This window comes from Simochromis diagramma, unplaced genomic scaffold (genome assembly GCF_900408965.1).
Source record: "Simochromis diagramma unplaced genomic scaffold, fSimDia1.1 OVJJ01000284.1, whole genome shotgun sequence".
NCBI lineage: Eukaryota > Metazoa > Chordata > Actinopteri > Cichliformes > Cichlidae > Simochromis > Simochromis diagramma.
Genome location: NW_024386871.1, coordinates 808,704 through 834,152, shown reverse-complemented (window position 1 = coordinate 834,152; position 25,449 = coordinate 808,704). Strand labels below are relative to the sequence as shown.

Here is a 25,449-nt window from a genome sequence, read left to right as displayed (position 1 = left end):
ATTGTGTAAAGTAGAAAGAAAAAAAAACTAAATAAAATCACAGTGATTTAGTGGTTTTTAAAATGGCTTCAGAATTTGCAAACTAATGATGATTCATCTCAAAAATCATGACACATTGCTCTCGCCGCTAAAAGCTGCCTTTACAGGTTAAAAATATCAGTATTGACAAAATTGGCCCTCTATTTACTTGGTCAGTAAGTAATTTTTACGGCACTAAATTTGCAGTATTGCACAGCACTAATGACAGCTAAATGCCTGGGTGAAGACTACGACTACAACCATCAGTAAGGGACATACCTTTATTTTGAAATCCTAAACGTTGCTTTGCGCGTTTGTCGTAATTCCCATTTAGTCAAAGTGATTTAAACAAACTGCTACACTTTGCCACCCCACTTTTAAATATTTTTACCGGACTGCACAAGACATCTGCCGTAATTTGCTTGTTTTGAAAATGAGTCGCAAAGAATAGCGCCGTGCGGCAGGGGGCGGGAGAGACCTTCAAAGCTAGGCACGCTGTATTAATTGAGGCTATTCGCTAGTACTAGGGAATAGCCTCAATGGTTTATTAACAATCACTGACTTCCAACGACGGATAGTTGACAGTGGAGGTTTACAACCGCCCTTCTGCAAACGTCACCTCAAGAACTTTTTAACGACGTGATTGGTCAGGTTACAGCACTATTGCCAAATATTTCCCATGACACTTGAAGGCAGCAACCGTGGAATCCTAATTGGAGTCAGATTTTGAGCTCGAGGTGTGGCTTCGACTTGTGCTTCCCGAGACACCAGAGTCATCTTCCTCCCAGATGGACGAGTGAGTAGTAACGCTACTGTAAACAACCCGGTGGAAAACAAAACAAACACTTTGGAAGATTTTGGACTTGACTTTACTATTTTCTTTACCGAGCTGGAGCCATGTTTGTGGTGTATTCGCGGACTTCACTTTGAGGTAGGTGAAAGAAACATCTGGGAAGTTTTGGTGTCGTTTGGTCGTGGTGGTTAATTTCTAGAAACAGTCGTTTACACATTTAAGGTAGCTTTAGTCTCTGTGAGACCTTCATACGTTTGGACTGTATTAACTATGTCACAATAGCTTCTATAACAAGTGACACCGTCTGCAGTTCAGTCAGACAGGGGGCATGTGAGGGCTTGCTCAGGTTTAACTGACTCATTTCCAGCTTTCTAATACAGAATTTCCTAAACATGACCAAGGCTGTGTCATGAGTTTAGGGAAGAAATGTAGCGTGAGCCAGTACACGGACCAAACAAATGGTAGCTTTAGGTGTTAAATCGTAGCACAAAACCCCCCCCAACAACAACAAAAATAAGTTTTGTTTTTTTAAGTAGTGTATTGCTACAGCTTTGGCTACATGGTGAAACCCACTCAACTAGTTTAACATAAACAGTAATTACAGGGCAGGCAGCAGTTATGATGTTGAAGCTCAGTTTGCTATTTAAATAGGCTGCGACCCATTTTCCCATGTAGGGCTGGGTTTAAGTCTCTAATGATGGTTTCTGGTGAGCTTTCTTCAGGGGAAAAAGAAAGAAAGAAGCTGTTAGCACTTCAGAGAGCATCACTTAATTGGAGAGAGATTGGCTGGGCGTATTTCTATGGAAATTATTTTTGGATGTCACTTTGAGCTCTCTTTTTTTTTTTTTTTTTTTTTTCTTTTTAATGCATGGGTGAGTAAGAGGCTTCCAAAGAGCAGCGGTGGGGTGGTGCTTTCGTTTGTAGTTGTCCACACTTTCTTTGCAAAATGCAGCAAAATTAGGAGGATTTGTTGTGTCAGCTTTTTTTTTTGTATTATGGGAAATTAAAAGCAGTGGTCTGGGTTTTTTTTCTTCTTTTTTTTTTCAGGATGTTTAAAAAAATATTTATCACTGGATCTTCAACAGAGAGCTGTGGTTAAAGGCTATGGAGCTGCTGCAGGACTGCACATTGCTCTTATAATTCTTCAGAATTATAAAAATTCATATTTAAAGCAGCGTTTGACAAATGAGATCTAGATTTAGGCCAAACTGGGTGGAAAGTGAAAGAAAACTGGACTTATTTGGCTGCTCATTGTGATCAGTTTTGGTTTTACTGTGCCGCACTTCCTCCTGATTGTCATTTACTGTAATGGAACATTGCACATGTATAGTGCTTGATCTTGAATGTTTTCCAGTCAGCTGATTTTTTTTTTTTTCCTTCATTCTACTCTCAAGAAAATCTGATGGCTTTTTTTTTTCACCCCCTCTTCTTTTAAGCTTTAAAAAGTAAAATCTCAGTTTGACAGGTATTGCTAAAAGTGCGACGCAGAACCGACTTTTAAGTTTGCTCTCGATTGTTGGCAGACGTCATGGTCCCTGCATCGGAAACGACTTTCCCTTTGGGATCCGTGTGCACTGCAACACTGTCAAAACTTTAGAGCGCATGATGATGCTTTCACCCAAAAAAAAGAGGGGGAAAAAAGGAAAATGGTGCAGTCAGCTGGAGTGCCTTCTCTGAAAACAGTTCAGTCAGTGAATGAGGTCATAGGATAAATGGATCCATTCAGGCCAACAGGGAGGCAAACAAGCCTAGTACAGCTCAGTGCTGAGGTATGTGCAAAATAGGTCAAAAATCAAGAAAAAGAGCATCAACGGCAGCATGATCAGAAAGACAGGAGGTGTGAAACTAGTAGTTGGATTTCGAGTTTCTGTTTGGACACGGTCTTGGGAACTGGGCATGAGGAACATGAGCACTTTCTCATTGTTTTGAATGTGAAGGGATTTTTCTTGGCATACGATTGACACTGAGTAGGTGAACATCATTTTGAACGCAGTAGCGTGCCCATTGCATTGTGTGCACTGTTCATGACAAATCCCTAGTCATTTTTTTAAGCATGAAAATCAAAGCGCATGCCACAGAGCAGTGGTACCCAATGCAAGCTCTTCCCCTTCGAGACAGTGTCTGTGTATTCTGTTTATTTACCACATATTGCAACTTGAGGAGAGATTGCTATTGCTTTGAACAAGTACGTGAACTGACAGCTTCCACAGAACTCCTGGCAGCATGTGCAGCAATGAAAATAATTAAATTATAAAGCTCTGCTGATTCAATTGTCTCCCCATCTGTGTCTCGTCAAACACCCTTGATTGATTGTGTTAGTTTTTGCTTGTGAGTTGGGTTTTGTTTGTTTTTTTTCTTTACATGTGTGCATGACAGTGAGTGTTTTCTCTTGCACCTCAGCTCTGGTTTCCAGATAAGAGGTGGGACAGAGATGGTGCGACAGCTGAACCCATGCATAGCAGCATGCGGGCGTTCTCCATGAATCGGTTGCATGTATATTTCGTGTCAGTTAGTTCCCAGATTTTTCTTCAAAACAAAAAAAGCTTGGTTCACCTTGAGCCGAGGAGTTGACAGGAATACATAATGTGGTTCAGTCTCTGGCTCCTTATAGGACTGCTTGGCTGACTGTCATGTTTGGCAGCTTTGCTCTGCAATGTGCATACGACAGAGAGCATTTACTCCATGTGCGCCTCAGGTAGGCTTGTGTTTGCGTTTACTTAAACTGTGCCATGCTTTTGTGCCGTTCTCTCTGAATATAAAATCAAAGAGATTAGAAGAACACGACTGAAGAGTAATGGAATAATCCACATTATTTGGCGTGGAGTGATAAGAGCTGAAAATCTGAATGCTGACACGTGTAAGAGCTTCCATACTGAATGGCACAATTATCTCAAATTGAAGTTACAGCTAATTAAATGCATTACTTTTTTTCCACAATAGTAGTAACAATAATACTACTACTACTAATAATAATAATTATTAAGGAAAGAATCACTCACATTTGTATTTATCATTAGTTTATCTGCTAAGTTTGTGTCTGTGTCAGTAACATGAGACCTGATTGGCTAGCTGATGACAGATTCTGGATGGCCCACAGGAGGTCCTCCTGAGCCACGGTGTAAATATTTCATGGCAGGACCGAAATAGTTGTGAGAAAATGAACCTGATTACAAAGCTGTGCTGTCATGTTGTTGACTCTGACTCTCATGTTTAGCTCTGCATGTAACTGATCTAGTATATGACATATATTTTGGGAAACGGCGTAGGGTAGAGACATAATTGAGCTGCATGCACAAGCCCAGTCAAACCGGTTTGCTACTGGCATATTTTCCTTTGAATGAATTCCATTCTGTGTGTTCAGCAACAGCTAGCATGCAGGTAAATAAGACAACCTGATAATGGAGATTTTCTTTTACTTTGAAGTCATAGCCATAGATGAGAAGTAGCAGGATAATAATTTATATATTATTATTCCTACATAAGTAACTCATAGCTAATTAGGAGAATTTTACTAATGCATTTTCTTGTCTAATACATTTCTACGTGCACCAACGTTCACCTCTTTGTATAACAATTGACCTGGCGTTTGGTCAGCTGAGGTGGTGGCTTTAAAGTCACATGGCTTGCTCTAGTGATCGTGGACAAGGATGAGGAAATGTCCACCCCAGAGGGCACTTTGGTCCAGCCTTCTTAATTCAGACAAGTGGATTTCTTCGGATCCGCAACAGCTGAGATACGAGAAGCTTTGGTTAAGGGATTGTGAAGGGGTGTGAATTTATTTTTGGCTTTCTGTACCTAATAAATCTCTATGCTGTCCACTGTGGGATTTGCCAAAAGAAATCACAGAGAGTCATTCTAATAAAAGATGACGTGTCTTATTAAAATGAACACTATTGTCCAGGTAAAACATTTTTATATGTTAATAGTAGAATGTGTGTACATCCAGACTGCATGCTGCAGAATGATTATTTCATGCGGAGTCAAGCAAATAGCCTTAGGGTTCACTAGAGCCACTTAAAGTGACTATAATTACCTTGCAGGTCTGGCCTAATTGGAAGTGACACATACCATCAGGTGGATTAGATGTGCAGGTTACCAATGGCTAAGTGAGAAATATAACAATCATTTGAACATGCCAGCCTCGCGGACTGCTCTAACTTAAATCATATCAGCTCTGTAACAGCCTGCTGTTAATCCGTCTTCACCTAAACAAAAGGTCTCCCAGCCTTTCACCTGGCCATCGAGGTCGACGTGAACGCTGAGAGGATTAAGTCCTTTGTTTTGCTGCTACGAGTTAGCGGGGCGCACGCAGGGAAGGCGGCCTATCCGTGGGGGTTTTCTTTATTTCTTTGAAATTGAGACACCGTAGCTGTGTGCGTTATGTGTATGCACGCGAAGGTAGAGAAGATAAAGGGTGCAGTGCTGAACGAGCTGGGTTTGCTCCTGAGAGTCATTGAGAAGCTTGAAATGTCTGTCGTGTCAACTTGTCTCGAGTGCATCAGAAGGGGAAGAGGCGACAGGTATGTGAGCCAGGGTATTGGATTGTCACTCGTCTTTGACCGGGAGCAACAAAATGTCCAGTTACATGTCAGAAAGCATGTTAATATACAGGAAACACTGTGGTACTCTGAGGTCCTACATTGTACACATACGTCTCAACAGCTTACAGTTAGTGTTTTTGTGGAATTTAAAGTCTTCAACATATTGTAAACAATAAAGACATCCTTTTTTAATGCATTAGTGCTTTAGTAAGAAAAGGTTTAGTTTATTTACATTACTTTTAACCTTTTGAAAGAACATCTCTGCTCTCTAGCTGAGATTAAATACTTCTATTCTTGTAACCAAAGTGTGCTCAAATAGCCATGGAACATTCAGAAGAGGAAATGTCTAAGTTTAGAAAGTAAATGCAGCACATCACAGATGAAGATATATTAGTTTGTTTATTTATTTATTTTAATGAATCCTATGAAACCACATTTTGCCATTCATAAATTACTTGTTAATTCCTGAATGGAGCAACCTAACAAACCAAATAGTATTGCAGACAACACAGCAGAATGTGGTTTCATTTCCTCAGAGGGCTGAGGGGGTTGAGGGGGCGGGGGATAACTGGTATGGTCTCTTTGGGGGATGGGGTCACAAGTGTGCAAGGGTAATTATAAACCTGTGATTGTTCTGATTAAAAAGAAATGCCTGCATGTGTGTGCTTTTCCTGTGGCAGACACACAAATTTTAACCCAGTTCATGAAAGTAAACCGCTTTGTTTTAATGCAGAGCAATATTGCTGTTCCTCCAAATTTAGTATCAATCAACAAGTCAAGTCATGTTAATGCTGTAGTTGTGAAACTGTTGCAGCCGTGCATGACTGGATTTGTTTTACAAATTTATTATGCATTTGCTCATGACAGATTTTTTTCCCCTCTCGGTTTTGTTTCACTGACAGTTTTGAAGCTGAAAAAAGTAAAAGATGATTGAGAGTGCAAAAATGTTAGACCTTATTAGTTTAGCTAATGTCATGGTTAAATGTAAAGTACACGTTGTCATTTCAGGGTAAATGTGGCAGTTTAGGAGTTGGACAGGAAATGCTTGGTCCTATTTTGGAATTATAGTTGTTGGGTCTGGTTTCACAGTCTGGAGGGTTTTTTTTTTTTTTTTTTTTTTTTTTTTCCTGCTTCTCATTTGGAGTTTCTCTTTCTTGTGTTGTGTGGTAATTCGACTGTTAAAAAGGGATCTCCACAGTGAGCCAGTGAGATGAGTTCATGTGTTACTTGAGTGATCTAACCTCCAGGTTATTTGGCCCCGTTTCAAAACACAGATGATCTCTCCGCGGTGGCACTTTAGCTTATTTCTTTGTAGTAAAGGACATTCGTGCAATTTAAAAAGTGGTTGTTTCAGATTTTGCTTGAATAATTTGTCAATTTGTTGTTAAGTCACTTCAGAAAGGTTTTTGCTAAATGTGATCTGTTGAATAATTCAAACAACCAAAATGGAATTTTTGGCATCTCTCGCTGGCAGCAGATTCTCTTAAATGATAATTTTCTGCTCTTTTACATCATTTTTGAGTAGGTGAATATTTTTTTTCTAATATGCTAGGAAATTGATTGGTTAATCAAAACCTAGTCAAGAGTAATCCGTTTTAGTAATTTGGAAGAAAAAAAAAATCAGTACCGTACATTTGAATGGATGAGTGTGTCCACACTTATGTTCGGGACTGTGGACGTGACAGAGTATTGAGTTGTAGTTTTGTGGCTCAGCATGAGTAAGGGGGAAGGGGAGAATTATAACTGATTTGTCATCCTTCTGATTTATTTAGGTATTTCAGCCTTGTGATTAAACACACTGATTTCTCGCCTGGTCCCGCCTCCCTGCAGGATGGAGTCATCATGTCTGGACCTGGCTCTGGAAGGTGAGCGGCTCTGTAAGACCGGGGACTACCGAGCGGGTGTGTCCTTCTTTGAGTCTGCCATCCAGGTTGGAACAGAGGACCTCCAGATCCTCAGTGCCATCTACAGCCAGCTGGGAAATGCCTACTTTCACCTTCAAGAGTATAATAAAGCTCTGGAATACCATCGGCATGACCTCACACTCACCAGGTGAACATTTTTAAAATATGGTTGTTAAACAAATCATCCAAATGTCTTCATTTTTAAGTCTTTTGAGTTGATTGTACAACTGTTTTGACCTTGGTCAGCCTACACACACACGCGCGCACACACGTATATTCTAACAATACATTCAGGATTAAGTGCTACAACTTTTTTTTTTTTTAATCACTATATCTCCCCTCCTTGATTAAACTGCTAAACTAGACTCCAGCGTATTACTGCTTGCAGCTGCAAATTACTTTCTTGCCTCTTGTGTTTTCCATCTAATACACATAAGGAATACACTGATATTCCAATCTAATTATTTCCTAATGCTTATATTTTTTTTTTTTTTTTTTTTTTTAAATCTTCATTACAATCCCAGAACAATTGGAGATGAAGTTGGAGAGGCCAAAGCCAGCGGTAACCTTGGAAACACATTAAAGCTTTTAGGACGGTATGATGAAGCAGTGGTTTGCTGCCAAAGACATTTGGAAATCACGAGAGCCATATATGATAAGGTGGGTAATGTTTTATTTATTATTTCAACACAAGCAGAGCATCCCCCAGCTGTTTTTTATTTTAGCAACATAAGATTAAATTATTTTCACTGTTTTGTCATTTAGTCTGTGACTAAATTGCTCATATACTGTGATTAGCATAAATGGATCCAAATTTGTTACAACTGTACCACGTAACGTGCTGTGGAGCCACAGAACACTTCGCGCACACGTGACTACTGCATTGACTCTGTGTACCAGCATCTAGAATAGTTCTGCAGGCTGCATGCAAGCACCAAAGTCTGGTGTCTGTGTATTTTAAGTATGTAATTACAGCGCCGGTCACTCTGGTTTCCGTCTGTGAAAATCTGTTGTGCGTGTTGTAGGTCGGGCAGGCTCGAGCGCTGTATAATTTCGGAAACGTTTACCACGCCAAGGGCAAGAGCATCTGCTGGAGCGGAGCAGAGCCAGGAGAGTTTTCAGAGGAGGCAAGGATAGCCCTGAGGAAAGCTGCGCAGTACTACGAGTGAGTTGGCATCACTGTTTACCTCTAAGCATTGATTTTGCTTTGTTTACTGCAAAGGTCCCAATGAGATATGACTAAGACGCTGAACTGTGCCACGGTTGGAAGTTGCTTAAAAAATGAGCTTGCCAGAATGGATTAGATATAGAGCTTAAGACAGCTCTGAGGTGCTAGGATGGTGTATGGTGTTTGTAATAAAGTTGTTTAATAATCATTTCCATTGCCTCACATTTCACTGACTAACATCAATGTCTTTGCATCAGTGGCAGGCGATATTTATATAACTGAACAGTTTGGAGTAGAGCAGGGCGATATGGCCAAAAATATTTATCACGATATATATTTGAAAATTTGCGATAACGATATAACTGACGATATAATTGATGCGAGACAAAATACAACTCCACAACATTACTAGCGCAAAAAGACAACCTTCCATTTATTTTCACTTAAACAAGAAGCTGGTTTTCATGTACATTAAAGCTTTATAAAAATGTAACAGTGCAAATGCAAATTCCTTGCTGAAAGTTTAACCAAAAGGCATTTCCAGTAGAAATGGGCTGACATATCCTGAGCATAACCATGTATAACATCCACTGAAGTTAAAAAGAGGTGCTTTGCAACATTAAACTGCAGTGTGCAGTACGTATTTTTCGGACCATAAGGTGCACGGGATTATAAGGCACATTAAGCGAAACAAAGCAGTCAGATAAATCAAACTTTATTAAAACTCATTCTTCTTGCTTCCTCCACTTCTGTACCATTGATTCATTAATGTTGAATTCTCTGGCAGCTGCTCTATTCCCATGTTGTTGCAGTATATTAATGACTAACCTCGTATTGTGGATGGATTATCTCAGTTGTTCTCCTGACTGAAGTTTGGTCCGTTTACAGCATCCTGCCATGCGATTGCATTTGTCTCTAACTATCAGGAACCTTAACGTTAACTTTTATAAGTGGAAAAGTGTTAGTGTTCGTCCTCCAGCTTCACTGTTTATGTTATGCTAACATAGCTGTGTCGCTAGCGATCACGTAGCACATCATTATATACCAGCTAGCCCAACTTCAGTAACCCTACAAACGTCACTGCTGTTTAGTTTCCGGTCTTCATTTATGTTGGAAGTGATAGCAGAGCTGTACGTTTGAATTTTTTCAGAAATCTCTCAGTCACAACATGCAATATCATGCTTAGATAACTAGCGAAACTAGCGAGCTAACTTCCGCTAGCTTCCTGCTAACTTCTAACTCCGTTAAATGTAATAAATTTTGTTTTCATGGATGCCTGGATGTTAAACTTCATAGTTACACCTGGTAAAGCAGCAATGCTGATCGTTTTATTAAAGATGAAAGAATTTAGACAGTTTTTAACTCTCAGTGATGCTGCAGTGTTCGTTTGACCTGAAGAATACGGAGTTTAGGACCCAGATTGCTCCCAGATTTAAGAGCATCTTAGTCCGACAAATACGACAATAACGACGGCCGCTTGCATGTTCTGCAAAAAAATGTGCTTTGTCGTGTATCTGACGGACAAACACCAAACCAGTTCCACATCACTGAGGTTGCACCATTTTTACAAACCAATTCTGGTTCATCTGTTTCACTCAACAATCGGCCATGTGCGTATGAAAAAGGCACTGCGCATGTGCGTTTTACTAGTATTCTATAGCGATATTTCATTTTCCTATCGTTGCCTAACATTATACCGGTATTACCGTGAACGGTATAATATGGCCCAGCCCTAGTTTGGAGTGGCATTGAAACTGTTGTGTCCCATGCAGCTCTAATCAAAATTGTCATTTTTGATTGTTTGCTGTTATTTCATTATGCAATGACCACCATGCACATGTAGACAAAGACGATTTGTAGAAAAAATGGTATGTAATCTTCCACTGATCCATTCAAATGATTTAAAAAAAAAATAAAAAAAAAAAAACACACAAAAACTAAACTGTTGCTAAAGTTACTTCTTAAGTTGTTGGGTGGTTGTGCTATCAAGATGTAGGTCATAAGATGGTCCGTCAAGAGTTTAAAAAAAATAAAATAAAATAAAGAAAAAAAAAAAAAGTAGCAGACAAGCTCCGATTGGCATTAAACCCAAGTCGAAGCAAATCTTCGTCTGGCTGTCCAGTGGCCGGCCTAGACTGATCAGTTTCTTGTTGACAACTAGAAAAACAAAAGGGAAAAGTGTCTTTTTGTCAAATCTCACTCAGTCATCACAGAATCACCCAGGAAACCTAAGACAACAGCCATGTGTTTCTGCCACAGTTTTCAATTATAAGTGAGCATCTTCTTGTTATTGTGAACAAAGAGCAAACCTGCACCTGGTGACGGAGCTAGGCGATCGAGCAGCCCAGGGTCGTACCTACGGGAACCTTGGAAACACTTACTATCTGCTAGGAGACTTTGAAAACGCAGTAGCTGCACATGAAAAGGTAGGTGCCGAAGTACTCACAATGCTCTTTGATGCTTGTTTAGGAGCTTGGCCAGTATTGTTATGATGCTTAACTCATTCTTTAATAAGATAAGAGTAACATGTACCCTTTTTATTCGATAGCGCCTTCTCATTGCTAAGGAGTTTGGGGATAGGTCTGCTGAGAGGAGGGCCCACTGCAACCTTGGCAATGCACACATATTCCTCAAACAGTTTGACGTGGCGGCCGGTCATTACAAGTGAGGCTCATCATCTTTCTCACTTCATTTGTGGCATGACAGAAAAAAAAAAGTCTGCTGAAAGCACAGTTTTTACTTTTAGGGCTTCTCTTTGTTCTCCTCTTTGTACCATAAATGCTACATTAAAACCTTTTACACATGAACAGACAGCTATAAATGAGTTAGGTTTAATCTGATTCTTGTTCTCTAAGTGATTTACACTGGAGGATGAGTTCATCCCAGCAGCTTAGGAGGAGTTTTTTTGGCTGCACTTCCTCCCTAGTTTTTATGAGCAGCATAGTATTTTTTAATGACTTACTTACAGGAACACTGTCAAATGTTGTAACTTGTCAGTCTGTCATTCCAGCACTTCCTTGACATGGATGTCCTTGGAAAATGAGAACAAAGAGAACAGAAAAGAGCAGATAACAATCATTGTCCTGCACCCGCCCTAGATATTCTTTGACCTTCCTCCTCTTCTCTTTCACCCTCAGGAGGACTCTGCAGCTGGCCAGGGTTTTGAAGGACAGAGCTGTGGAGGCTCAGGCCTGTTACAGTCTGGGAAACACCTACACGCTACTGCAGGACTATGAGAGAGCTATCGATTACCACCTCAAACATCTGGTCATTGCTCAGGATCTTAGCGACCGGTATACCACTGAAAGCCTTTTGTTGTTGTCAGCTTTGCTGCCAAACTGTCCTCAGAAGTGTAATCAGATTGTGCACTTAACATGTGGGTGGCCGCTGTGGTGTTAAAACAAACATCCAAAAGCAAAAAGTCCCAAGGAGCAGCATTTACAGTCATTTCATGTTGTAATTGGTTAAGTGTTTATAGATGAGCTTTATATAAAGGCTCTGCAGGATATTTGGGAACAATAGTTATTTTATAATGTGGAAATGTTGTTTTGTTTTGTGTTGTTTTTTTTGTTCTTTTTTTTTTTTGAGGGGGGGGTTGGTTTTCTTTTTAGTCTTGTAAAAAGATGTAAAAGGGTTTAAAATAGGCGGTGCTTAGTAAATCTTGTAGAATGTTTTGGGTTTTTTTTTTTTTTTAAACTAGCTGTCATTAATATGTATAGATTTTAGCAAATTGTTCGTGGAAATGTTAAATACCCACTATTGTTGTGAAATACACATGACCTAATTTTAGTCTCAGCTGTTGTAATTGCAGTGTGTGATAATTTGATGTATGACTACCCGTTATTGCATAATTTCACATGAAGTTACTCAGACTGTTCTGTCTTGCTGCAGCGTCGGTGAAGGAAGAGCTTACTGGAGTCTAGGAAATGCCCACACAGCCCTGGGGAATCATGAGCAAGCCATGCAGTTTGCTGAGAAACATCTAGAAATTGCCAAAGAGGTGACTGTTTACAGTTTTCCTGCTCTTTTAGGAGTCTAGTCAGTAGTTTTATCGGGCCACACCTCCATCTGCTGGTTGAGTAGGGAACAACAGGAAATAATTGTATATGTATTTGTAAAGCCAGATGTAGAAATAGAAATATATCATATGCTCACAGTAAACTGTAATGTTGTCATTGGTGCAGACCGGAGATAAAAGTAGCGAGGCCACCGCCAGGATGAACTTGTCAGACCTACGGTTGGCTGTAGGCCTCAAGTCCAACCCAAACTTTCATCCCTTCCTCTTCGGCAACACCAATGCAAATAGCTCTGCTCTGACAGGATGCTACCAGGGTTACCCCAGCATACCAGGTAAATCTGGACTTTGTTAACCAGTTCATTTTTACACTTCTGCATGTGTGTAAATGCGCATGAACAAGAGTAGAGTCCTCTTTAACACCAAACCCATGCTGTTAAGATTCAGAAATCCATTTGCTTGTGTCCTGTAGCTTTATGCTGTGATGCTTCACTGAATCATTGTTTTTCCAGAAATGTGGCCACACTGGCTAATTTTTTTTTTTTTTTTTTTTTTTCAGGGACCAAGTATGCATCCTTGAACAGAAGTAAAGAAGAGAACTTGGATTACAGTCCAATTTCCCCCAAAAGTCAAAGGGGAGATTTGCCAGCACACCCGGTACGTAAAACTAACTGTGCTCAGTCTTATTTCAAAACTGGCCATAACAAATGAAATGGTCCAAACTCCTGAGCTTTAAATTAGGCTAGCCAAATTTTTAGTTTTATTAGTTTTACTATATTCACTATTTTTAGGAGACAAAGTGAAACAGAGTAACAAAAAACAGCTGTTCTGACAATGAAAACACATTAAATACAAAAAAAGAGTTAATTTTACATGAAAAATGGTCTGCAAAGAATGGTACTTTCTGCTCTGTTCACCCAGCCTGTGCTAGGTGGGGGGAAAAAAAAAAGAAAAGGAAAAAAAGACTGATCTTGTAATTCTGTCAGTAAGAAAGTCGTATGTTCTGTGTGTTTTTTTTATATATACAGGACTGGGGGGAAGATGCGTTCTCTGGGTCTTCAAAAAACAACTCAGTCAAGGCTTCCAGTAAGCTTTTCCCCTTCCCCTGGACAAAAAGCAAAAGGCAGAAGGATGACAAATCCTCTCTGGAAGACCAGCGCAAAACCTGCACCAAGGACACGGAGCCTGAGCTGGAAGCACCAGTGCCTCAGAAGGTATGTGTAAGTTAAAGCAGGCAGAAAAACGTAACCCACTCAAAACATTCTTGGAATCCTCGCTGAGCTTCTGGTCAGTGATGATTCAGCCTAAAAGTTAAGTGAGCATGTAGCCTGTGACACAACCTCACGCAGATGCCTTCCCACAAAAGTGTTAATGCTGTGGGAGGAAGTTTCGGTGTAGCAGCATGGAGTCATAGTTTCTGTCTTATGCTCGTTGTTGTTTTTCTTCCTACAGCTTCCAAGTACTTAAAGGGAAACGGTTTGTCTGTACAATACCGAGTCTGTTAAAATACAGGCTGTTTCAGATTTAAGTGAATTTGTAGCAAAATGTAACACTTGTAGTAATAAACTGTAAACTAGTGAATCTAAGCTTTTGTCCTCTGTGCCTGCAGCTGTCTTGGAGTATGTTGATATCATAAGACAAGAAAAATTGCTACACAAAAAAGGGGCTTTCTTTGTAAACATCATCCACTCTGCTGCTAGTACAATTATCCCAAGTTGTGATTGGTCAGATGCTGCTAGCAGCACTCTGGGAAACCCTGGGCTAAGTTGATGAGTTCATAACCAGTTATATGTAACTGCTTATCCTGATTCAAAGATATCCTATGTATGTTGAACTCGCTTTGTAGTACAGGACCCTCACCAGATGAAATTAGATGTGCCACCTCATTTATTCTAGAGAGTATTTTTAAATCATCTGTAAGGGGGGGAAAAGTGCCACTTGTTTACAATTTCTTTTCCTAATTATATTACTTATTATTATTCGTAATTGAATTATTATACACCCAAATTCCATTGGATAGATTAATCGGGAAGAGCATCCAGTATAAACCTCTGCTAACTCAAACATGTGAAGCTACCTGCTGTGGTTACCCCTTGTGACAAGAGAGCAGCCGGAAGTAGCGCAGTGTTCAGAGAATCTGTTGTATATTCAACTGCATCGCAGTTAGTGTAACAAACTGTGTGCATCAGATGAAGAAAGGCTATGTTAACAAAGGAAGCCGAAAACCACTCAGGATACTTATCTTATTGTATTCATAGCTGTTTATAGTATATTAATGCATAAGTATCAGCAAACATCTACTCCACTCTCCGCCAGAGTGTAAAGGTTAATCTCTTGTCACACTTGCCTTTTAGTCAGTTTTGCCTCTAAAATGTTGGAAAATAGAGAAAGTGTTCATCAAAATTTCCCAGAACACAAATGGCATCTCTATTAAAATGATTTAATTTTCTGTCAAAGGTCAAATTAACTAATTGTTTTAGCTTTACTGTTTTGTTTGTTTGAGTACCTCCGTTATCTGCAGCGTTTTCTGTTGTTATTAAACCTGCTTCATTATTTATTTATAGATTTTTAATGTTTTTGTAGCCAGAAACACGGGACACTATCGGCGAGGACAGCTTTTTCGACGTCCTCTCTCGTTTCCAGGGCAACAGAATGGACGAGCAAAGGTGTACACTGGATGGCAACAGCCATCTCCCTGCCCATCCCTCTCCCTCCTCCGTCCCACCTGTAGCTGAAAAGAAATGTGAGTCAGTCTTGTGTCCTTACTGATGTTCACACCATATCTAAAAAGGTGCCAGGTAATATACGAGTGAACTACAGAGAAGGCACTCCCAGTGCTGGCGTATTGTGGTGTGAATGTCACAGAATTATCCTTTTACATGTTGAATGTTGCTTTTCCTCATGGCAGAGATGACCTTAAGTGATTCTCCACCCATAAAGCTATATTTGTGGTTTTATCCTTCAGTGAGCACAGTGGCGTTTATGAGCCTTTTTGTTATCATTGCACTCGTCTGTAACGGCCATGAGTCCCAGCTTATCACACCCGACAGTCTCTATGAAGGGCAAATTCTTTTCAGCCAGCTTTCAAACCTCCGAGGACTATTTGAAGCGGCACACTTCATTTGGGTGGAGGATTGCTTTAAGATACTGCCCTCTTTTTGACATGTACAAAGTCAGGAGTAAATGTTGGGTTGAGTAGCTAATTGCCCAACTAACAGTTAACTCACTTCCATTGGTTGCTCACACACATAATAATTATGTCTGTTTGTAGCTGTTTCAGAGCGCGAACGACTATACCAGGATCCTGGTCATTTCCTGGAGCTGCTGGCCAGCTCCCAAGCCCACCGTCTGGACGACCAACGGGTCAGCATGACCCCTTTTCCTGGCTTACGTGTCAACACCTCCAACCAGCCTTGTACACCCTCCACCTCCAACACAGATCAAGTCCAGTCACAAGGTAAAGAATGCAAGGAAAAGCCCACTTTTATCCTTTCATTACTCCCCATAATATCACGTAAAGGGTTTCTGGTTTTCTTCCTAGTCCCAGTCCCCACTGCAAATACTACTCGCACACCCTCCCTGTACGGTCGTCTCGAGGCCAGTTCTGAGCAGCCCGAGGGGGATGATGTCTTCTTCGACATGTTAGTCAAATGCCAGGTAAAGAAAATTCATTGCATCACATCCTGCCTTGTACATGCCCTTAAAGTTTTCCATGTGATAACACTTAGATTCTGGGTCCATGAATTTAGGTCCCAGGAAGTAGCTTTGATAATTTGAACATGGTTGGATAATTCAGGATTATTTATACTAAACAAGAGACTGCTGTACATCGTCTTCTCATGCTGACTGTGCTCCAGGTTAAACAAGGCATTGCCATTTCATTGAAAGTGCAGGGCAGTCCTTCTTAATTGGCACCATATTACCCAGTTCATTCCACGAAATATCGAAGACAAAAAGGGACTCATGTATGTACTTTTCAACCAAGTTGGGTATTTGAAAAGTGAGTTAATGTCTAGGTGTGATAGGCAGTGTAATGCAGTCAAGTGAGAATTTTCATGGGCTATGGCGTGGCAGGCCTCCCAGCCAAAACAATCGACTGGACCTCAGAATAGAAAATATTAGGCCACTCATTTCTAATTTTTATCAGTTTCCATGCTGCACCACTACCCTGGAAATGAGTTTCCTCACTTACCAGTTTCTGCTTTATGCCTAATAAAGTATAATCAGGGGTTAATCAATTCTGATACGTGCAAAGCATCACTAAACACTTCAGTTGGTATAATTTAACTCTCGATTGTGTTTTAGGGTTCCAGACTGAATGACCAGAGGTGTGCTGCTCCACCACCTCCAACTAAAGCATCGACTGTTCCTGATGAGGATTTTTTCAGTCTCATCCTGCGTTCCCAATCCAACAGGATGGAGGAGCAACGGGTTCCACCTCCCTCTGGAGTAAACCAGTCCAAACTAGGCTGACGCTGACCAGCGGGGTTTTTTTTTCATATTAAATGAAGTAACAAGCTCTGGCGTTTTGCTTTTGGGTTTGTTTGTTTTTTGGGTTTTTTTTTTTTTTTTTTTACATTTAAGGAGGGTTTGTAACCTGTAGGAATTCCTGCCTTTTTGGACTGCCCTGACTGATTTCCTGTGCGATCAGGAAGAATACAAAGCAATCCTGCGAGGAAGTGAAGCTCTCAAAACTGGCATCGTGACTTAAAAATCATGTGAAATTTATGATTACAAGACTTGGGAATTTATTTTATTGAAAGGTCACAACTTTTTTTTTTTTTTTTTTTTAAATATTGGTGATGTCACTGGTTGGCTGCTTATATAAGAGACCTCTCTACCAGTGATGTCTGTTTACTCTGGAAGTTTGCATAAAGTCACTCCTGCAAACAGATGGTTGTAGTGGTCACTGGTGGCTGGATTATGTATCCCAAAATCATAAGCCAAAAAGAAAATAATGGATTTTGGCTTCAGTTTCAAGGCTTCAAGTTGGATGGCATATTCGATGAAAGGAAGATGCATTAAAGCAGCGTGGAGTGTGTGTGTGTGGTCTGTTTACAACTTCATTAAATGCAAGAATGGAACATCTTTGTTTGAATTGATCTCTGACCTCTCCAGCAGTAATTTGTCAAAGGAGCTCAACTCTTCTCTTGGGAAATAATCCACTGCTGCAGCACTGACTGTGGAGCCATATACAATATCTGCTTGCGGATATTGCTTTTAAAGACACAAAAGACTTGATTATTTTACTGTGCTGACAGATGTATGGGTTGTCTTATTACCGTGAAATGAAATGGGATTTTTTTTTTTTTTTTTTTTTTTTAAATTGTAACAAGATTTTACAGAGGATTAACTAATGTGAAGGGTAAAACGCTACAATATTAGCTTTTATACTAATACCTTCTCCTGATGATGGGGAAATAAAATCATTTAATACACATTTCAACTTATTCATTGAACCTTGATTTATTACCTAGAATTTACAACTTCCAGTATGACGTGCTTGATTTAAAAACAACATTTTCATACAGTGTTCATATGAAACTAGGAGAAGTGCATCACAGTGCTTCACTTCTAACCAGATGGGTTCAGTCAGGTTAAAAAAAATCCCTGTAGCTGACTATAACAGGATAAAGTGCACATTAATTATAATTTTTAATGCGTTTCCACAATGAAATCATGTCACGCCTCTGAAGTCGGCCTCTCTTGAGTTCGATACTTCCTGCATCTGAAAGGAAGGTGGGGGGAGAGTCTCTGTTACAAAAATATGACCAATTTTCACTTGCACCTCAAGTTTAATTACCAACAGACATCTCTAGTAAGCGGTACAATATCAACTAAAGAGCAAAGAAGTGCTGTAGAGCAGAAGTCTAGATTTACCTGTTGTTGAAGCAGTTTAGGAAACAGCTATTGTTCTTGTCAAGTCTGTACGCCCCAGAGTTTGGCAGGTCTTTACATTCTGACAAGAATCTCTGCAGCTCTGATGTTGGGGTTCCACTCTGCTGCTGTTGCTAAATGATGCAAGTCGGAGAGTGACAGTAGATACAGAGTGCATGCTTGTTAAGCGTTTCAGACACCATTTCAACTATTAAGGCTTTCTCAGAAACCTTTTGTTAGACCTGCGCTTAAAACTTTCTTCTGCAGCATTCAAAGCAGAATGTGCATTTAAAAAACACAAAAACCAATGACAGAGTTAGTAGAAAGGTAGCAATACCTTGATGGTGTCATAGGTGTCAGTGATGAGTGTGATGAAAAGGCTGAGGATCATGTAGATAAAGAGTGACACGAAGGTGTAGAGGTAGACCCTGCTGAACATCCACACCAGGCTGTTCTTCTGCTGCATGTTCTTAAAAGTGGGAAACATGTCGTCTCCATTGATCAGCGAGAACAGACACTCTGACACAGTGTTCAACGTCCGGAACTGCAAAGACATTTACAGAGCACCACGTTAATTTTTTGTTTCCACTGCATTGATTTTAAAAAAAAAGTTCATTTGGCCTCAGTAAAGTAAAGCAGGCCTTTTTTTGTGTTAAGTACAATGCTTGTTACCTTCTCATGATACGGGCCTAGGACAATCCAGCCACAAAAACAGTAACTCAGGTAAATGATTCCCGCGCAGCAGATGAAACGAATAACATTTGGGAAAGCTGCCCGGAGTGTCAGGATGAGGATCTGGAAATGAACACATGGTAATGCATCTAAAAAACACATGTGCAAAAGTGTGTGAATCATTCTCTCTTTGAGAATATCTTCAGGTTTACTGGGTCTAGTTTTTCCCACAACTGGCCATTCAGAGACCTTAAAGTATTCTGAGGTCCTATTAAGCTTTAGTCTTTCACACACTGCCATTATGCACAAAGACAATAAGAAAAGCTGCATCTTCTTTTCAGACCTATGAACAAATGTTTCTAATTATTTAACCCTTTCTAATGAATAAAAAAGGATTTTATACATGTTTAATCATGTCTAGAGATCTATTAAAACAAAAAATCTACTACTGTGTGACAGATTTACATTATACTTCTTGAAGTATCCCATATAACGGATCACCCCCATCCAGACAAACATGGTGCCTGTGCCAAGGAAGATGCTGCACACATCATAGCTGGTGAGCACCTGGGAGGAAAAAAAACATGAATGATGAACTCAAAAAAATACTTGTAGTATCAAACAGAAAATAATAACGGCTATCACAATTGAAATGACGAACTTACTAAAATGTTATTACCTTTGTTTGGATCGCTATCTTGAGAAGGGAACCAATGATGGTCAGTGTGTCGCTGACGATAATAAGGATATACCAGCTGTTCACAAACTCTAACTTGTCAGACCACGACAGCTCTTTGCTTAAGTGTTTCCTGCAGTAACGGCTGTACTCCTGTTTAAAAGAAGAAACGTGGGTTGTAATTTGAATCACTAAAGAGAATTAACCACTACAGGTTTTTGTTTGTGATCTAAACGCAAGCACGTAAAAAACTAATAAACAGAATAATGAAGATCAGATGATATTAGAACTGGATATTATTAGTTCTGAGAATGAGATATTATGATAACATATGTAGGGAGAATTTGAAGGAAATGAACAGGTGACACAGAAAGGTGGACACAATGTTCCCTTTGGTTCGTAGTTTTGGTACTGAAGAGTGGTGAGAAAGTGTTTATGCAGGACATTATCAAGTCAAAGTTGAGCTGAACTTCGGCCATAAGAAAATTTCATCTTCATCTTTATCATTTTCTTCAAGTCAAGCTCAGCTGTAATCCCAGCAATTCAGCTGATCTCAGTTCCAGCCCACATCAACTGATATAGCACATTTCTACAAATCCAACTGGCTATGAAATACAGAGACTGCTTGTTACAGTCAGTTGGATTAAGTGGAATTTCTGGTACAGTGGGGGTAGTGCGTTCCCAGTCTAGGGATGTCCTGGCTACCTGCAGAGAGCTCTGTTATCGATGGAGGTACAGAGTATGTGGTACAACTGGTCTGTGAGCTGCTTTTGCCTGTGCTGTTGTTGGTCCGTCAGTCAGCCGTGGAAAAGAGCTAATTTTCCGCGACCTGAAGTGTTAGAACAATGAAAAGTGGCCACTGCGTGATAAACGCATGTACCATCTGCTTAAAGCACAGGTGGGATTTTGGCAGAGTGCATGCACGATGGGTGAAAACCCCTCTCTGCTCCATGTCTGAACAGAAATGTGCATGCAGACAGACACATTTGCGGGGACTGTAAATTCTGCTTTAACCTGTACACAGCCCGTGTGCATGTGCAACCTGCTTTGCACCCACCTCTTATATCCTACCTCCCCCCTTTTCATCTTGCATCTGACTTAATGTCACATCCATTTTCCCTGATGACTGCTCTGCTCTGTTCTGGAGCTTTCTTTCCACTGCTCTCCTTGTCTCCGTCTTTCTGTGTCTGCTCACTGGAGGGTGGAGAGGTTGCAGAATACAGCTAGCTACTAGCTAGATACTCATTTTCCTGCCACAATAGTCATAAAGTTATATAAAAAAAACTAAAAAGAAATACTTTTTAAGTATAGACAAGTGTTACTCATCTAACCCAAAGTAAAAACTGACAACGGCACGCTCTTATCTGCCGTTATACTACAGAATAATTGTTTTTTTAGTAAAAGCTGCACTAGGCTGAAAAAAAAAAAATCCCGCAGCTGTCCCCTCTCTGTCCTAAGCCCCTCCTACCAGCTGAGCTCAGGCAGAAGCAAATACTTTGTATGGGCTAAGATAAGTCTGATTTGACTTCAGCAAGGATTAAAATCCCACTCACCCAGACACAAGTCCTCTGCTTAACCCACCCAACTGCTTAAGCTGCCACATCCAACTTCCTCTATAGACTTTCAGGACCCTAATCTGCTCTCTGATTGGCCAATATTACTCCCACTTCACTTCACTAGATCCCTTCACTTGAATTACAATATCTTTTTTTTCCAATGATGCCAAAAACATGTTGCCGAGCCTAGTCAGATGTAGAATCAGCTGTGAGCGTGAACACGTTTAAAAATGTTTTACACACAAGGCTTCTCTTGCACTTGTGTACACAAAAATGTATCAGACAATCACAGCCTGTTTTAGGTCTGAGCAGAAGAAACCGCTTTGTTTTACTCACGAGCTGCAGCTGAATCCCAGTGATCACCGAGCGCGTGCACAGGGCGAAGGAGATGATGCACATTATAATGATGAGGCAGTCAAACAGCACAGTCAGGTATATGCTTCTACCATCTGCAAGAGGACAGGAATTCGAAATTTTCATCAAAATTAAAAAAAGAAAATCTCCAACCAGATGATTTGTACAAACTAGAATCTGCTCATCTAACTTACATGCTCCAGTTACTTTCCATTGCCTGCATTCATTGATGTCTACTTCGTTTTCCAAATCAACCTTTATCTGGCCACTGTGAGCTTGGTTGTTGAAAGTGATCTGTTAACCAAACAGTCGTATTTGGAGAAGAGGAAAGAGTAAGCACTCCAGTCTTAAAGCCACACTTGATAGCCAAGCATTTATCTGCCTGGCCTCAAAGATAACATTCATTATATAAACAGCAACTGCTGTGTAACTAAACTGCTCTAATTTGTTTACTCGAATGAACTTCAGAAATAAAGACTCTCTGTACTTTGTTTAGGTACAGAGTCACAAGAAGTAACTGTCACGGTGAAGGGTTAGCTTTAGTGATACAACACATCAGATACATCGTATAACTGCTAGTAAGAGTCAAAGTCTGACGTGATCCACTCATGCTCACGGAGCCACGAAGACAAGTCAAATGACATACGATTAGAGTGAAGTCGTAGCAATCTGGCAGCTCTCGATGTCTCAGTGTCTGCAAATTTATTGCCTTGAGAACAAATGTAATCTTGACAGATATTAACCTGGAAGACAGAGCAGGCACATGAGCTGACAGGAGGATTTAAATGCATATACAGCAACAACAGCGAGGGAACAAAGTCAAAGAAAACATCGAATGTTTTTTCCGTACCTTATGAAATCCAATTTAAAATGTGGAAGCGCTTCGTGTACTGGCTGGGGATAAACTCTGAGGCACTCTAGTAGAGACATGCCACAACACAGACAGAAATTAACAAAATAAACCCATTAGACCTAATTGGATTTTTTTATTTTTATATCTGATTCCATTGTCTATAAATTAAACAAAGTCAAATGTGTTTTCCTTTTTATGCTGTTCAAAGCTTCCACTGTTTATTTCTCAAAACCACCTTCATGACTTTGTGTCCTGGAGCTTTTCCAGCGGTGCTGAAGGAGTTACCAAAAGTGCTGAGCACTTGTTGGCTGCCTTTCCTTCACTTCACGGTCCAACTCATTCCAATCCCAAACATCAGTTAGGTTTGGGTTTCAGTGAAGGTCAAAGGTATTGATGCAGCCCTCAATCATGGCGCCAATCGGTCAAACACTCATTACAGAGCCTGGAGGCATGCTTTTGCTGACTGAAAACAGCTGATGTTTCCACTATACACTGTACTGGGGAAATACTTCAGGAGGCTGAGGTAGTCAAAGTGTTACCTTGAAAATAAAATAAGCCACCAGCAGCTCCTTGATAAATTATCCTCCATGCATTTTACCTGACCTAATGCCCATTTACTGTGCTTCTTGGACAGATAACTTCTCCTGTTATTAGTCTTTCTCAGAGGTTTCTTTGGAGCAATTTGCAATTTGTGCAGGCTTCATCAACTAATTTGAGGTGCTGTTAAGTGATGAGATTACTTTAAAGGTGCAGTGTGTAAAATCTCACCACTAGATGTCAGTAGACTGCAGATTACAGTCAACTGAATTCTGTGTTCTTACTACTTCCAATTCCAGTGCATAATCCATGCTACAGTGGCAGCTGTAGGATAAGTGACTCTGGCTGCCATTCCTCTGTAGTGAGTGTAGTCGTTTAGTCCACTGTTTATCTTAGCTGTCAATATGTGTCAGTTATATATTTACTCTGGAAGAGGCTTTAGTTAGTTAGTTTTCTATAAGGCAAACCCAAACATCACCACGTGACTACTTCATGAAGCTGGTTAGGTTAAAATAAAGGCACTGTTGTGCAAAGTTTATCATTTTTGCTAACAGTGTCAACATCATTCTTTGTAGTTTCAGCACCTTATTTTTTCTACACTTTAGATAATTAGATGATATAATTTTATATTATTACAAATTGCAAAAATCTTTGAGTCCTTGTTTGAGTCACAGTGTCCAATCTTTCAGTTGGCTTACGTGTAAATCAGTGTATTTTAGCAATACTGTTATGAGTCTTTCCTGTAAATATTAATCATGCTTACCAGTGTCCACATGAGCATCAATTTCAAAGGTCTCATTTGAAGGGTAGATGGTCCCGTTCCTGTAGAACTCCTGACACAGTAACAGCGGGGTGTAGACACTGTGCTTTTCCTCATATTCATGATTGCTTAATGTGATGTTGTGCAGAAGCCGATACTGAAAATGAACAGTAGAAAAAGGTAGTTGACATTTTGCTAACATTTTGCCACAGGAGGTTTATGTAACCGCCATGTTATTTAAAAACACATTTACTATATGAGCCATAATCAACACAACTAAAATACTGGTTCAAGCGACATGACCAAAGTCCAATTCCATGACACGCTTAGCCTGTAAGACGCTTGGACATACGAGGATACAGAATTGTAAAATTCCAGCAATAATTAACAATAACTAAGGCACATGTAAAGCTGTGTTTTCAAACAACCAAAGTAAACCCATTTCACAGCTTCTTAGTTTATTTTCTTATTTATAGATAAGTTTTAGTCACCTGTTGAATGACGTACTCAATGTGATCATAAACATCCGCCTGTCTGTAAAGAGCATACGGAGCTATGCCTCCGTCCACATAATCTTTCAAGAAGAGGTGCTTGAACGTCATCAGATTTTCATCCTTGAAAGTGACAACCATCTGGTTGCTTAGCCCAAATAAAACCAGCTGCAGTAGGGAAAAATTATAATATAAATCTTATAAATTATAAATCTTATAAGGACAGTAGATCACAATAAAATGAACTGATCATAATTGTTTGGATCATGTTTGAGAATACCGTGTACCTGGATGGTAATAATGGCGATTTTGATGATCTGCAGTATGAGTTTCCATGGTTTACGTCCACGAGCGTGGTATTTCTCGCAGGGGTTCATGAAGTAATACTTGATCTTCCTCCTGAGGCGCTCCACTTTTGCCACGTCTTGCAGACACTGGGGGTGCTGGTCCTCCCAAGAAGAGGGGTCATTGGTCTCACGCACGTCATACAAGTCACCGGACTCCTCCATATCTAGAATTATTGACAACTGGGTGATATGCATGCAAGCTCCTTTATGAGTGTGTTTGTGTATAGTTTAGAGTTCATTTTATACTTCAGATACATGATGAATATTTTTAATGTGCTATACGGGATTAAATGCAGATTGTAACATTTTTGTCCAGCCTAGTGCTATTCATGAAAACTTAAAAGAATTAAAACACAGGCTGGGAAATAAATACTAGTCTTGATTTTTGTTTTGTTGATCCTTAAGAATGAAGAACAAACCAACATACTTGCCACAAGCTGAATGCATAGCTCTAGCTTTCACGTGATTAATGACTAGCTAACAGCTGACTGGGAAGGAAGGAAGAAAGGAAGGCAGTGACTTCTAGCTTACTTGTACTGCTGAATAATACAGACAGCTCAGGTTTACAGTCACGGTCGCCTTCCAGCATTGCGGGAACATGTCAGCTATTCATTACTCCTCGTGAAGGAGTGAACTCATACCCCGTAGATCCGGGAAAACAGTACATAACGTACATTAACAGATACTTACCGATATCCCGAAACAGGTTAATCAACTTGTAATTGCATCCCAACGCTGCGGATCCAACGACGCGCACAAATTAATATATTCCTCTCAATTAAAAATCATAATTAAAACTGTTGCTTTGATTAGACAGTCGCGAGTGACCTCACTGACTTCGACTGAACTCCTAAAGCACCAGACTTGTCTTTCCGGTAAACTCCTTT

General features: G+C 40.0%; 2 protein-coding genes across 4 annotated transcripts; one reads left to right on the top strand and one right to left on the bottom strand.

The window, feature by feature from the left end:
- The first annotated feature begins 370 nt into the window (after positions 1 to 370).
- On the top strand, positions 371 to 17,879 carry LOC120733379 (G-protein-signaling modulator 2-like). Of its 3 annotated transcripts, XM_040031497.1 has the most exons (16): positions 371 to 814; positions 908 to 949; positions 7,183 to 7,404; positions 7,781 to 7,916; positions 8,282 to 8,421; positions 10,727 to 10,850; positions 10,973 to 11,088; positions 11,562 to 11,717; positions 12,316 to 12,424; positions 12,609 to 12,774; positions 12,999 to 13,096; positions 13,468 to 13,653; positions 15,023 to 15,182; positions 15,711 to 15,896; positions 15,981 to 16,096; positions 16,745 to 17,879. In XM_040031497.1, exons 1-16 carry the CDS (start codon positions 807 to 809, stop codon positions 16,910 to 16,912), a joined length of 2,133 nt encoding a protein of 710 aa, XP_039887431.1. In that variant the 5' UTR covers positions 371 to 806; the 3' UTR covers positions 16,913 to 17,879. The 3 variants fall into 3 exon arrangements, with proteins under 3 accessions (XP_039887431.1, XP_039887432.1, XP_039887433.1); XM_040031498.1 differs by lacking the exon at positions 908 to 949; XM_040031499.1 differs by having other exon boundaries at positions 372 to 949; positions 7,125 to 7,404.
- Positions 17,726 to 25,444, bottom strand: mcoln3b (mucolipin TRP cation channel 3b). Its single transcript, XM_040031501.1, has 14 exons — positions 25,253 to 25,444; positions 24,503 to 24,726; positions 24,216 to 24,383; positions 23,728 to 23,881; positions 22,425 to 22,491; positions 22,221 to 22,317; positions 21,769 to 21,868; positions 21,557 to 21,669; positions 19,668 to 19,817; positions 19,454 to 19,555; positions 18,989 to 19,111; positions 18,654 to 18,860; positions 18,320 to 18,450; positions 17,726 to 18,167 (listed from the first exon to the last, which is right to left on the bottom strand). The coding sequence occupies exons 2-14, from the start codon at positions 24,722 to 24,724 to the stop codon at positions 18,122 to 18,124; spliced, it is 1,680 nt and encodes a 559-aa protein (XP_039887435.1). The 5' UTR covers positions 24,725 to 24,726; positions 25,253 to 25,444; the 3' UTR covers positions 17,726 to 18,121.
- Between the last annotated feature and the right edge of the window lie 5 nt (positions 25,445 to 25,449).

What these genes read in the sequence shown, in the direction of transcription:
- LOC120733379 (XM_040031497.1), top strand. An exon ending in CATGACCTCACACTCACCAG is followed by an intron (nt 7,405 to 7,780) that starts GTGAACATTTTT and finishes TTACAATCCCAG; the next exon opens with AACAATTGGAGATGAAGTTG. An exon ending in GGGTTACCCCAGCATACCAG is followed by an intron (nt 12,775 to 12,998) that starts GTAAATCTGGAC and finishes TTTTTTTTTCAG; the next exon opens with GGACCAAGTATGCATCCTTG.
- mcoln3b (XM_040031501.1), bottom strand. Translation starts at nt 24,724, where the DNA reads ATGGAGGAGTCCGGTGACTTGTATGACGTGCGTGAGACCAATGACCCC. An exon ending in TTGAGTACGTCATTCAACAG is followed by an intron (nt 23,882 to 24,215) that starts GTGACTAAAACT and finishes GTTCATTTTCAG; the next exon opens with TATCGGCTTCTGCACAACAT. An exon ending in GCTACGACTTCACTCTAATC is followed by an intron (nt 21,869 to 22,220) that starts GTATGTCATTTG and finishes TTTGGTTAACAG; the next exon opens with ATCACTTTCAACAACCAAGC.